The sequence below is a fragment of the Heterocephalus glaber genome, unplaced genomic scaffold (assembly GCF_053883595.1).
Source record: "Heterocephalus glaber isolate CG9 unplaced genomic scaffold, H.glaber_assembly_v1.0 deba00001773, whole genome shotgun sequence".
Lineage (NCBI taxonomy): Eukaryota > Metazoa > Chordata > Mammalia > Rodentia > Bathyergidae > Heterocephalus > Heterocephalus glaber.
In genome coordinates this window covers 7,815,884-7,829,705 of record NW_028258463.1, presented here as the reverse complement: position 1 = coordinate 7,829,705, position 13,822 = coordinate 7,815,884, and the positions used below count along the sequence as shown (strand labels likewise).

General features: G+C 56.2%; 1 protein-coding gene across 2 annotated transcripts; it reads right to left on the bottom strand.

The window, feature by feature from the left end:
* Window positions 1-327: 327 nt before the first annotated feature.
* Window positions 328-3,884, bottom strand: Hoxb4 (homeobox B4). Of its 2 annotated transcripts, XM_087202508.1 has the most exons (3): window positions 3,499-3,884; window positions 2,607-3,003; window positions 328-1,811 (listed from the first exon to the last, which is right to left on the bottom strand). In XM_087202508.1, the coding sequence occupies exons 1-3, from the start codon at window positions 3,823-3,825 to the stop codon at window positions 1,510-1,512; spliced, it is 1,026 nt and encodes a 341-aa protein (XP_087058634.1). In that variant the 5' UTR covers window positions 3,826-3,884; the 3' UTR covers window positions 328-1,509. The 2 variants fall into 2 exon arrangements, with proteins under 2 accessions (XP_087058634.1, XP_004859667.1); XM_004859610.3 differs by having other exon boundaries at window positions 2,607-3,688.
* Between the last annotated feature and the right edge of the window lie 9,938 nt (window positions 3,885-13,822).

The following is a 13,822-nucleotide window of genomic DNA, read 5'->3' as shown; positions in this document are numbered from 1 at the left end:
TAAGCCTCTTGTGTCCTACGAAGAAACATTCCCCCCACACACACATTAGGGATTGGAATCAGCCCTCCCAGGCCTTCCAAACCATTTTTGGACTGGAAGGAAAAAAATTAAAAGCCCCAAACAAAACACACCCATCCCAAAAGGGAAATAAACCAGCTACCACAATTTGGAATCCTCTGAGACAGAAATTCCCATTGGATCCCTGGGCAGGGAATATCTGCGACCACATATAACATGAAGCCAAAGCCTGGAGGGCACTTAACGTACACCCTGGGTGGCATCTGTCCACATCTTTACCTCCAGGTTTCAACAAAAACACGGATGTGATGGCGGTCACAAGAAACCAAACATTTATTTCTATTGTCACTCTGTACAGGACACAAATGTTCACGCCAAGGAAAGGTTCTAGACTCCAGGCGGCCCCAGAGGGGTAGGAAGGCGCCTGGTTTGGAATGTCAGAGAGAGGACAGGAGAGAGGACGCACATGACAAAAAATAATCGTAATAATAATATTAATAATAATAATAAACAATGCACAAGGATAAGCTAAGGGAGAGGACTCACAAGTCGGCCTCCCTGAGCGGGAGTGCCACATTTTATTTCCTAGTTTCACATTCATTTTCAGTTTAAGAGAGAGGCCTCTGCCTTACAACTCTGGATTGGCCAGAGGGTAGAGCCCAGACCCCAGCCCTGCCAAGCATGGCTCCGCACTTGGTCGTCTGGGTGAATCTTTTTATGCTTGGACTCAGTTTCCCTGCCTGCCCCTGCGTTGTCAAGGCCGCCCCTTCCCCACGTGTCCCCATCCTCCTGGCCCTCATCCACCCCAGAGTGGGAGCAGGGGGCGAGCAGTCAATTGTCCCCTGTGAACAGGCACGCAGGAGGAGCGAGGTCGTGTGTGTTTGTTTGTTACCGTGGCCACAACACTGGGCTATCTGGCAGTCACGGGGTGGTTTCGCTGGGAGTCAGGAGGGGGACAAAGAAAGAACATCCAGGCTGTCTTCCAGCGGCAGCGGCAGCAGCAGAGGGGCGGCCTGGCCGGCCTCATTTGTTAGCTGAGTGTCGAGGTAACGGTCGCCACCGAGGCCGAGGCGAGGCCGTCCTCTCCTCTCTCCTCGGTGGAGTAAACAAGACAGATGGGCCGGGCCTGGCGTGATTAAAGATGAAACGTGGATCCATCTTCGCCAAAGCTGCAAACGAAGAGCTGCAGCCTCCTCCTACTTCTCTTTCTCTTTCTTCCTTCTTCCTTTTTTCTTTTCTTTTTTTAAAGGAAGAAAGCAAGAGATTGGATCTTGCTTCTGGGGGGGGGCCTCGCCCGGCCCCCTATTGTCATTTCTATAAATAAAGCTCCCCTACCCCTCCTCCTCCGCGTTTATTCATACATAGACGAAGTGGGGGGAGGTCAGGTAGGCTGTGGGGGCCCAGGCCGGCCGCTCCGCACCCCCTGCGCCCCCATCCGCGCTGGCGGCGCGCCCCCGCCCCCAGGTCCGTCGCTGCAGCTTGGGGGGCGCACTAGAGCGCGGGGGGGCCTCCGTTGGGCCGGCCAGGGGGCCCTCCGGCTGCGCCGCCGGCGGTGCCGCCCGAGCGGATCTTGGTGTTGGGCAACTTGTGGTCTTTTTTCCACTTCATGCGCCGGTTCTGGAACCAGATCTTGATCTGGCGCTCGGACAAGCAGAGCGCGTGGGCGATTTCCACCCTCCGGCGTCTCGTCAGGTAGCGGTTGTAGTGAAATTCCTTCTCCAGCTCCAGGACCTGCTGGCGGGTGTAGGCGGTCCGAGAGCGCTTGGGCTCCCCGCCGGCGTAATTGGGGTTTACTGGACACACACAGAGACAGGGAGAAAGAGAAAGTTTTATTGCCCCGAAAGGGAGGAGGGAGCGCCCTTTCTTCTAGCTAAGGCGGCGGCGCCCTCCCTCTCTCTCCCACCACCTCCAGTGTGGAGCAAAACGCTCCTGGGGAAGGCAGCCGCACGCCGGAGAAAGAAAGACCTCGGAGCCATGCGGGGCTGGGCTGTCAGCGTGCTTGTTCGCGTGTCTAAGGAAGCGGGGAGGAATCCTGCGAGGTTTTCCTCAGCCCTCTCTCCCCCTTGGCCTGGGGCCTCGGATGGGAGAATGGGGGGCAGGCAAGGGAGGGTGTTGCCCTAAACCTTTCCCCTGTTCAGTGCCCACCCTCGCTGGCCCCAGTAAAAACTTTTGCACACTTCCCCAGTCAGCCTGGAAGAAAGGGAGGAGGAAAAAAATACTGGGAGTTGCCTGCAGCCTCTTGCTTAAATACGGATTACTACCTCCTCCTTCTCCTCCTCCTCCACCTCCCACACACCCCCTCCCCAACTTCCAACTTCACTGGGACTCCATCTCCTCGGCGAAAAGTCGCTGGTGAGAATAGGGCAGAGGATGGAGAACCGACTTCAAAGGCGCAGGCCCCACCAGGCCATAAAAATTTATGGGGGATGTAATTATGTGGCTCTGAAAACAGGCGACAGTAAATCTCTGGCAATGGCGAGTTTATAGCGGGGACAATTGGCTTCCCCAGCCCCCTCCCCCCATGCCTCCGGGTCCCTTCGCTGGAAAGCGCCGGGGGGTGGGAGGGGAAGGGGCGCCCACGCACTCACCCGTGCTCACGTGAACTTTGCGCATCCAGGGGTAGACGACGGGCTCTTTGCACGCGGAGTGGGACGGGCTGGGGTGCAGGGGGTTCTGGGCGCAGGGAGGCGGCGGGGGGCTGCTGCTGACCGCCTCGCGGCGCTGGCCGGGCTCCGGGAGGAGGGCCCCGGTGGGTGGCGGCGCGGGAGCCCGAGGGGACAGTCCGGGAGGGGGCGGCGGCGGCGGCGGCGGCGGCGGCCCAGGGGCCCGGCAGGCCGCGTAGCGCTGCACGGTGCACGCCGCGCGCCGCCCGAAGCCCGCCTCCGGCTGGAAGCTGCTCTCTCGCCTCTGGCCGCCGGCGTAGTACCCGGGCGAGTGGTCGCTGGGTAGGTAATCGCCCTGTGAATATTCCTCGCACGGAGGGAACTTGGGGTCGACATAGTTTGAGTTGATCAAAAAAGAACTCATAGCCATTAATTTCTGGGAATTGCCCACAAAATATACTAAAATTTATTCCGACCCCTGACTCGTTTTCCTGTTTCCGAAAGCCCTCCTACTTACTGTCAAGTGAACAAAGTTAGGGCCCCACGTGATCCTCCGAGCCAATGGCCACCCCGCCTGCGATTCCCGGATAAGGAAATCTGCTCACCCAGACCCTACTCCAGCCAAAGAGGTTTATTTCCCTTCTTCGCTTCCCCCTCCCCACCCAGCCGACACCAGGATTTACATAGGGCTCCTGCAGGGCGACCCCTCCTCGCCGCGGTCTCCCGGAGATCGGAGAGGCACAGAGCGCAGGAGAAAGCGAGGGCGAGCAGGTTGCGACCGAGGGCCTGCTTGCTGGGTCGCAGGGCAGAGCACGATCCCCGCATGCCCGCCCTCGAAGTTGGGGTTCCCGATGTAGCCCCTCCTGTCCTGCCTCACCTCTGCCTGGCATTCGGTGCCTTCCAAAGGGCTCCATCTCCTCCCTGGGGAGAGAGGGAGCCCGTGCGCCCGGCGTCCGCGTGGGGAGTTCAGTGGCTGGTGGACTGGGGGCTCCTCCTCGAAATGGGGAGCCCACTGGGGGCGAGGGGCGCTGAGCTTGGGGCTTTTCTCTGCAGCCAGATGAGGAGGGGTAGGGGGTGAGCCAGGAGGCGTGGGGAGCAGGAGGGCGGGTGCGCGGAGGGACTTGTCAGAGATGAATGGAAGCGCTAGCGGATCGATAGAAAATGCATGCACTAATTCGGGGAGACCTCGCCTTCCAAGTCGCATTTAGCTGCGCTGTTAGCTTGACCGCGTCAGTCAGTCCGTCTATCCCCCTTCACCTAGCCACTCCTCCAGCCCATGGCCGGCGAAACGACTTGGTTCCCCAAGGTGAAGATGAGCGCTGGAGTCAAAATACCTGCAACTTATGAGAGCAAATTGAATAACAACTTGCTAATTCCAGAACCAACCGAGCAAAACTAACTGTGACGCCGAGTCGTTCTAATTGCGCTAATGCCGCAGCCTCCGCGGTTAGAGAATCCTCCCCTCCCGGTGGTGCTGGGGTCAGACGCCCTAGCCCTGAGGCCCCCCCCCCAGACACAATAACACCCCCGGCAATCGCGTATTTCCAAGGCGTCATGTTCTGAACCCAAACGGAAAGTCGACCCCAGCATCCCTTTGAACAGCGAATTTTCTTTGCCTTCGCACACTGCAGAAAACAGTCTTTTAAAAAAAAAATTTTTTTTTTTTTTTTGCAATAAAGCCCCCTCCGGCCCAGAGGCAAAAAGAGGTGGACTTGGGATGACAGGATAAATCAGGATAAATTAAAAACATCATCAACAACAGTAACTTCTTAAGACAAGTGAAAAAGGTTCAAAGCTCCCAGGGGCAGACAGGAGCTGAGTTCAGGTGGAAGGTTGTTCCATCTCTAACCGATGAAAGGAGGAAAGGAAAAAAGAAGAAAGAAAACGGAAGAAGTCTTCTCGTGCTCAGTCATTAAATTGTCCTCATTTAGAAAAATAATATATATATTTTTTCTTTCTGGAAAAAAATGAGCGGAGTGTTTATGTCAACTACATATTCCCCTAGATACGAATTTGTGACCACAAAATTCCTTACACAAATTCGGACCTACAGGGTATATACAGAAGACAGACAGATCTTCTTGGCCCAGAAATTTTCCAGTTCTACTTTTCTGCGCGTTCTTCTTTTGGGGTGTGGTCGGAGTGCTTTCGTTTTATTTCATTTTGTTCTAGTTTTTGACCTCTGCGAGCCGAATGAGGCTCTTGAGTCCATTCTTGGGATTACAAGGTTTTCAACTCAGAGAGAAAAGGAAGCAGACGGTCTGTGAAGAGACACAAACCTCCCGGCCGCCGGGTAACTCTCCCGCGCATGAATTATGAGATGTAAACATTAGCTAAGCACAAAAGGAGGAAGGGTCATCCCGAGGCTGCGGAGGAGTCAGAATCAGGCCCTTCTGGGTGCCCTCGCCTCCCTCCCCTCCCCCTAGGACTTTTTTTTTTTAAAGAAAAAAACAAAATCCTAATCAGCTCCTCCAGTGCCCTTCACAGCCTTCTTTTTCGATCAAACGAATATCTAGATGTTTTCCAAAGCGCTTCTCAGCAAAGGGAGGAGGGAGAGGCGGCTGGGTGTGAAGGGGTGTAATAAAAGTCCTTTTGGAAAAAGTCAATGGTAAAAAGAGAGAAACAGCTGTAAAGAAAAATGCTGGGAGACCAAGCAGATGGGGCCCCGGATATTTAACGACGGGCAATTCCGTTTACAACCTGAGAAAAGATCAAAGGCATTTCATTTCCGAATGAAGGGCAATGCGGAACCATAAAAGATGCTGCCAGATGATCTGTGGGCCCCTCCCAGTCCCCTGAACCCTCTGGGGGCCAGAATGGGAGGATGATCCCCTACAGGTGTTTGGAGGAACCCTGGCTCCCACCTCCCTAGCCCCAGGAGGGTCCCCACTGTTTAAAGTCACTCAGCCCAGCCACCTGCTTGCTTGGGTTGCTGCCAGTGGCAAGGCCCAAAAGAGGGGCTGGGGTTTCTGAACCTACCAGTGACTGCTGAATTTACTAACTGGGACACTGGGGATTGGGCTGGGCGGAACTGAAGCTTAGACTGGACTCTGTGACCAGGTGGGGAGATGCATCCCCAGGTGCCTGCTCCCCCCCCAGACCCGTTGCTCAGCGCCTGCCTAGGGTCTGAGACACACACCCCTACCAGAACAACTCAGAATACCATCAGTTTCATGAGCAAATACAGCAACAACGCAGAACCACCTTTTAACCACCAAACGCCCTAGGTCTCTGTCCATCTCTAGACCTGAGCCTCTAGAAGGTGGGCAGGGAGAGCTCCCAGCTGCAGGCAACTATTTTTCCTTTAATATCCCCAATCTGTTCCTTGGCAGTGATGACCTCTGGGCCTAGTTTCTAATATCGCCACTCTCCCAGGTAGGCCGGGTCAACACAGGAAGGGGGGGGCCCAAACGAGGATCCAACAGGTAATCTCACCCCGCCTGGGCACCCAGGGAGACCGGAGTCTGGCCCTGGGCCCACGTGGCACCAGCTCCCCCAAACCAACCAAAGACCCTTGGAAGTCTTCTCAACAGCCACTTACGGCCTCCAGGACCCACTCAACTGCTCAGGCCCCTCCCCCACCCCAAATCTCCTGCCCTCCCCTGCCGGCTCCTGGAAACCCGTCCAACCCGAAGGCCGTTCCGAAGTTTCTGAGAGGCGCAGGGCCTTTCTGCGGCTCTGCTCCACGAAGGATGCGGCCCAGGTGCCCGCAGCATCCCAGGAGCGATTCCTAGGGGGCAGAGCAACCGCAGGGTTGAGCACCGTTGATTCCGGGGCCAGGGCGCAAAGATTTTCTCCCCTGCGGCGCTGGGACCCGTCACCTGCTCTTCCCACCAGGGCACCGCACCCAGCCCACCCCACCCCACCCCAGCTCCAGCCGGGTGCTGCTGCCAGGGGAGGAGGACAAGGTTTATCAGGGACTCCCAGGACGAGTTTCTCCAGAGCAGGAGGCTGCCTTTCCGGTCCACACCCGGAATACCAAGAGCAATACGCATAATAGAAAAGCTAGGGGCTAGCGCGCTCCAGCCGCCTCTGCAGCGCTCCCGGGTCGTCTGGCGGCTTCCCGGCCCCCTTCTGCAGGGAGCCACAGGTTGCCAGCCTGACCTCTCGCTGCTCAGACCCCCACTCCGCCACCCCGGGCGGGCCCAGGCCCTAAAGAATCAGCCACCTTTCATGGCCGCGGAAGAAGGGACGCAGCGAGCGAGGGAAAGCGAAAGGCCCAGGGACGTGAGTGCCCAGTCGGCCCGCGCCCCGGGCAACGCCGCGGAGGACAGGAGCCTTGGAGCTGAGCGGGCTCGAGTACTCACCGGCCGCTCCCCGCGCCCTCCGGGGTGGTGACCCGCCAGGGCCCCGCTGGGTAACAGCTGAGCTCGCTGGAGTCCACTATTGTGAGTCCGGAAAACCGAACCGTGGCTGCGGGCAGAGGAGTCCCCCGGCCCTCTCCAAGGCCGGAATAAGACTTTTTTTTTTTTGGTGTTTTTGTTTTGGAAGCTCAAGTTTTCGTATTAATTTCATACTTTGGCAGTCTTTGTTAAACAGCTAGGCGCGTCACGAGGCTCTCGAACATTTTAATAATTTTTAGACGCCGTGACCTGCGGTTCACCCCTCTCCCGGCCTCCCCCACGAGCAGGCGGTGGCTCTAATATGCTGGCGCGGTTTGCTCGGACATATTGAATTTTGCGCAGGTCATTACTTGGGAGAAAAATGACAGAGCAGGAATTTGATTCTGTTCATCCTCTCCAGCTTGACTTTTCCCCAGAACCTTCTCACCCAACCCCCCAAAAAAGTCCCATTCGGATGGGGTTCAGGCTGTCCTGCCCCTGCTTTGATTTTCTACCATTCCTATATCTTTGTAGAGAGGATGGGATTCCATAGGGAACCCTTCTGAAGCCCGGGGAGGAGGCTGGCACTCAGAGAACTGCAAAGGTGGTTGGCATTGGGCATCTGCACCAGGGAGTAGGCCTAGGCCAGCGGACCTTCTCAGCCTTCCCCTAAGTCCGGCACTGGCCAGGCCTGTTCCCCATCCCACCCCACACTCTGTCTGCTTTATTTGCTTCCCCAAGTGGCAGAGATACCCCTATTTCTGCCCAAACCTTGGGAGCTCCTTTTCCATCTCTTGGGGAGGAGAGTTTGGGCCACAGCCAGTGCATTTGGGAAAGAGGGGGAACCCAGAGATAGGTGCTGGCCTGCATTGATCAAAGCTAGGGACCTGGGGACTTGGCTTTCAGAGGCTTAAGCTGCCCCTTAAAAACAAAACCAGACAAAGGAGTTTGTAAAAGGGCCCATTCTCATATACACAGCACCTCTTTTGCCTACCCCATCATCACACAGGAGGCTCCAGAGCAAATCAGCAAGGCTCCAAAATATTTCCTAGGTTTGTTGTTCTAGGATTAGAACCTGGTGAATCCCTACTTCCTCCTTCTAGTCCCCAAAGGACTGCAGAGGTAGGTCAGGTGACACTCTTTCTGCCTAGTTCAAGGCTCCGGCCTAGGAGGGGTGACAGGGTGGTAGCCTGGGGTCAGGAAACTGCTTCTCAAGCCACCCAGCTTGAGGGGACCCGGGCTACTAGACTCTATTCCACAGCATCCTAAATTTACCATTCTGGCCAGGGGTAAAGGAAAGAAGAGTGAGGGAACAGAAGAGATGGTCCTCCAATTCAGGCTTTGACTTCTGCATCGTCCACACCCTGCCTGGAGTGACACCCCAGAGGCAATCCATGGAGGACTGTAGAAATAGGGACCTGCACCCAGCTGGGTTAGCAAAAAACAAAAACGGGGGGGGGGGGTCAAATGGAGTTGAATTTTGTTATTAAATCGTTTTCTATTCTGGCCATGTTTCCAAGGGCATCTTTCCTGGGGTTATCTCCATTCTGGAAGGCCAGACACCCACAGGGCACCTCCTCTAGTAAGTGTTTGGAAAAAGACTATAATGACATTTCATAAGGCAACAGTCATTTAAAGATCCAAAATAGGCGCATGCCCTGGTGTTGTAATTACCGTCTCTCTAAACGTTTTACTTATGAGCAGAGCTTAATGTATGGACTGAAGGTTCATTTCAGGACGCCTGTTTCAGCTCCAGTTAAAAAGATCTCCTTGAGACTATTCAGTATTTTTCCTTTGCGCTTCCCCTCCCTCTTCCAAATAGGAAGGCAGGGTGCCAAGATTTACACCCAAATGGAGTTTAGGAGCAAGAGGAGGACCAACAAACTAACCTCCTTTCTATACCTTAGTTTATTAAACCAGTCCATGGGACAGAAAGGACAGTTCCACGGTGCTGGCCCGTGGTCTTGAACTCCAGCCACCTGGAGCCAGGCTGGAGGGTAGGGGGTCCCTAAAAACAGGCCAACCTGGGGTTGGGTGGAATTGCCCGCAGTTTGGCCCCTTTAGGGCTAGCAGGGAGGGGAGGCAGCAAGCCTTCACCTTGGAAGCTTTCTCTGGACGTGCCGAACGTCCTGCAAGGACGGGCGGGTAATTGGATTTTTAAAATGTGTGCGGGTGGGTAAGTTTTAATTAAATTTTATATGGCGACTCAAAGGTTATCTTTGGGAGAGAAAATTGCGCGGAGGATTCACCACGGCCCAAGCGCTGTCTTTTGTGCGGCTCTCCGGCCACCACCACCAATGCATTTTTTTTCTTTTCCTTTGCAGAAGGCTTGCTTCCTTCCTCAGTTTCTCCTTCCCCAGCCACAGCCCTCGCCCCTGCCCACTCGCCCTCTGCCACGCGCGACCCCCGCCTTACCTCGCGCGTCTCTGCTCCCGCTCCTCCGCAGGCCCCCTCCCCCGTGCCTCCCGCCCCCGCCGCTAGACGCCTCGCCATCCGCTTGCTCACGCACGCTGTAAACTTTTGACCCTCCAACTTTGCGACCCCTCGGGCAATAACACTGGCCTCACCGCCAGGGTCTCTTTCTGCTGCGCCGGCTGCAGAAACCCAAGCGCACAAATGCCCTCGGCGCCCCTCCTCCCTGGCCACCTCGTCCCCCTCCATCCTCCCCCTCCCCCCGCCCCGCGCCCCTTGGCCTTAGACCTGGGGAATGGGACGCTGATTGTTAAATAACGAGGGGGTGGGGGGTGCCTGCCGCACTGCCCGCATTTTTACAAGTCTCTTCTTTGGGGAGCCCTGTTTTGATGACCCATTGGTCTTCGTCCTCCGGTTCCCCAAGGGGGCCGCGGTCGCTGGGCGACCTAGATGGGGTGTCTGTGGGGAGGCCGGCAACGCTCGGCGCAGAGTTTCCCTTGGGGAGGGTGGGTAGCCAGGACTGTGTCCATGGTGCTAGAGGGACAGCTGTGTCCCAGTAATGCGAGGCCGAGCGGGGCCCGGGGCCACCTTGCGGGGCGCTCCCAGGCGCCTGGGAGGCCCGGCCTGGCTGTGAACTTGGTCTAAGGCGGACTCTACTGGCAGCTCGGGGATGTTACAGCTTCTGCCTCTCGGCCAGCGCAGCGTCCCTGCGGACCACCCCGCGCACTTTCGGTTTCCCTTCTGTGCCGACATCACCTGCCAGGACCCCCTCTGTCGCGGGGAAGGCAGGGTTTCCTTTCTATTTCCCTGGGGGGGCCCTCGGTAGCCAGAAAAGAATAAAGAGAGAGGAAACAGGAGAACGAAGGAACGAGAGGAGAACTCGAGGAGAAGCCCCAGCACAGGAATTCTCCCCCATGGAGCCCCCAAATCTCCCAGGAATCCCCTCCCCACCCTGCACTCTCCCCCACCTGTCCCCTGAGCGCCCCGCGCCGCGCTGGCTGCCCACCTTTCCACCTGGCCCGGGCTCATCCCGCGGCCTCTGCCCTGGAGCCTGTGGTACCTTTCCTTCCTAGGGGGACCCATCCACACAACCGACTCCCAGCTCAGGGCTCGCTGCGACCGAACCCAGGCTCCGCGCTCCGCGCTCTGCGGGAGGCTGTAGCCGCCTGGGCTCAGCCCCGGTCCTCTCGGGGATCGAGACCAGAGCGCCGCGAGGCCTTTTCCGGAGAGAAGAAACTGCAGGACGCTGCAGAGAGTGCTTCTCCTTCTCCCGGAGGGAACTAGGGAGAGCAGAGACCGGAAGGGAGGCACCTAAACTATAGAGAAAAGGGAAAGGGAGAGGAGAGAGATGAAAACTTAAGCAGGAGGCGCTTGCTGCTGGGGATCCGACAGGTTCCTAGATTGCTCAAAGGCCATCTTCTTTGGGCTCCTAAATCCCTCCACTTCTGTTCTGAGCTTGCATTCCGGGTTTCAGCGAACTTGCTACGGGAGAGAAGAGATGGCCTAAACCTGCCGGCACGCCCGCCCCCGCCGGGCCTGCAGCGCCCGGTGCCTGCGCGGTGGCCGGCCGAGGGCGGCGCGTAATGTATGCGGCAGCGGCCCGGAGCCCCGAGTAGGCCGGCACTGCGGCCCCCGTGTCTGCTGACCTCTGCGTGATCCCGGACTCTATGAATTATTGATGAGATATGAGCTTGATTTCCCCCTTTCAGGATGCAAACTCCATTATATTGTTAAAATGGCGATTTAATCGTTGAGAATAGCTTTGGTGTGGGTTTCCCCCCCCCAACTCATTTGCACCTCCTTCCTTTTCATTTAACTCTCTTAATTAAATCCTTTAACAGATTTTAATCACTTTTTGGAGGGAGGGGTAGGAGAAAGGGGGAAGGCCATAAACACCATCACTGTCGTCACCAACAACAAATGGGACACTAAAACAAGACAAAACAAAACAAACCCCAAAGCCATCAAAAGCTTCTACCTTCGGGCAATTGAGGTGGGAAGGAGGTGTTAACATCTCTAGAAAGACGGCATTGGGATCTTCCACCAGAGACAGCACCCACAAGCTGGGCAGACCAGCCTCAGACCTCCACCATGGGTCAGGGCCTGCAGGAACCTGCTGGGGAGGGTCTCATTAGGAGACTCTCCCTGCATCGGGACTGTGGAGCCCAAGGCACGAGGCTTACCCTCGCTGGGTCTTGGAGCTCGGGGAGGGTCACAGGATTCTTGAGGAGAAAGCCCCTGTCCAATCTGGGCCTCCAGGGCCACTTAGGGAGAAATGTCCACTCTCCTTTAGGGGCCCCCGGGTCTCCCCTCCCCCGCCCCAAACAACTCCATTTCCAGGCGGTGTCTGGGTTAATTAATATGGATGTGTAACAGCAACGAAGCAATCGATACATCCCTGCTGCGGGCAGATCCCAGCCTCAGAATCCGATTACTCTGAGAAACTCCAAAAATTGTGAGAGTGAGGAGTGGCCCCTCTTCTAAAAGAGGAGGGCCGGTTTTTAAATGGCCCTGTCCTCCAAGGCTGGCCAGGCTGAGCCCAAGCTGAGTTTGGGGGATCACATGAAGCAGTCTGTCTTCTCCCTCCCTCTGAGGCAGGGCTTCCACTCCAGCATCCAGATCTCAGCAATAAAGGAACCAGGCAGAGAAAGGAGTTTTCTCTTGGATCTCCCATGTCCTGCCCTCCCAATCCCCAGTAAATAACTTCTGACCACCAGGGAAGGGTTAACTGTCCCTTCCACAGTTATGGAGAGGAAGCCGATGAAATATGGGCACTTGGAACTCCAGGCCTGTCTGGCTTTCCTGTTTACACTTCTTTATACTTCCTCCCACCCTGAGGCCACAGAGAAACAAAACAAAACAAACAACCAAATAAAACAAAACAAAAAGTTAAAATCAGATTGTCCACTGAGTGGTGGTCAGGCTGACCTCAGAGCAAAAGAGAAACTGCAGCCTCCATCTCTGACTGTGGCTTTCTGGGGCCTGCCCCGGGCTGAGGATTTGGCCAGAGGATGTTGGTCTCTAGTTCAGAAGCTTGAGCCCTGGACTGGAGGGGAAGAGGAAGTGGTGGGGGAAAGGGGGAAGAAGAGCTTTGGAGAGCACAGAGCAGCATTTCCAGAGAGGCATCTGGGGGACAAGCAGGAGGACAAGGACAGACCTCACTGGACCTCTTGTCCCCTCCCCCAACTTGTCTTGGTTGGGGATCAGTGAGGGCCATTGCCCAGAACCCCCGAAATGGGAAAAGGGAAAGCCCAGCCAGGATTTCTCCAGAATCTCCTTATAGTTGGAGGAGACCCTCCAAAGGTTTGGTCTCTGCAGCGGAAGTGGATCCCCCTTCCTGGGGCTGCACTTTTCCCCTCCGGAAAATCTGCCCAGATCTGCCCAGCAGATGCTCCGTGCTGCCGGCCCGCCCTGCTCCTTATCAGAGTTTGCAGAAGTGACATGGCCAGAGGGGAAAAAATCTTCAGTGGAGCCTGAGGAGAGAGGGGAGCTTGAAGGAGGCCCGGAGGCTCAGTAAGTTTAGGGTTCCCCTGGAGCCCTGAGCTGGGCTGTTCCTGCTGTGCTTTTCCTGGGCACCCCTCTCAGTTCCTTTGCCTTGTAGGGAGTGGAAGCCAAGACTCCAAAATGTATTCCTGCTAAATGGTGCTGGGGATCCTTTGGGAGCTGACTGCCCTGTCCTTTGTGTCCTTTCCAAGGGGCACATGTGCCCATCCTTCTTGGAAAATGTGTCTTCACCCCAAGCCAAGGACCCCAAGCTTTCTGTGCTCTAACTCTGTGCTCAAAGCGCCTCAGGTCTCCTGGAAGAGGGGCAGAGAATGGCGAGTTGGAAAAGCAGAGCGCAAGCAGCTTCAGTGGACAAGAGAGGGGAGGGCCCCAGTGCCCCTGAGTGGGAAAACGGGGCATCTTGTGACACACACACACACCCTTGTCCCCAGATCAGAAGCCTCTCAAGGAGCCAAATGTCCAATCCCAGGGACCACCGGCAGGAGTTGGTGAGCTGAGTGGAGAGATGGTGGCCGGCACAGGATGCAGGAGCAGGAGAGCTGAGAGGCTGTGTTCCTGGAGGTCACCTCAGGGATCTTAAATCTTGGGGTGGGGAGTGGAGAAAAGGCCTGAGGCTTTTGGAAGAAGGGTGACTTTTCCTTCGAAAATCACAGGCCCCTGAGGGTTGGATCTGGAAGTCCCTCTGGTTTGTGATGCCACAAAACAAAGGGGCCTTTGAGGATCTGGCAGGGAGAGAAGAGGAAAAAGAGGAAAGAGAAGAGAGCACCTTTCCAATCTCCTCTCCCAGTGTCTGCCTTTTTGCTGCCAGAGTTGGGGTCCATGTTCCCAGACAGGTTTATCTGTGACCAGCTTTCTAGAGGATCTATTTCAACATCTCCTCCTCCAGGCCAGATCAGAAGCTCCTCTGCTCCTCACCCTCTGTCCTGTCCCCTACCCCATACCCACACTGACCCCAGCATCCTT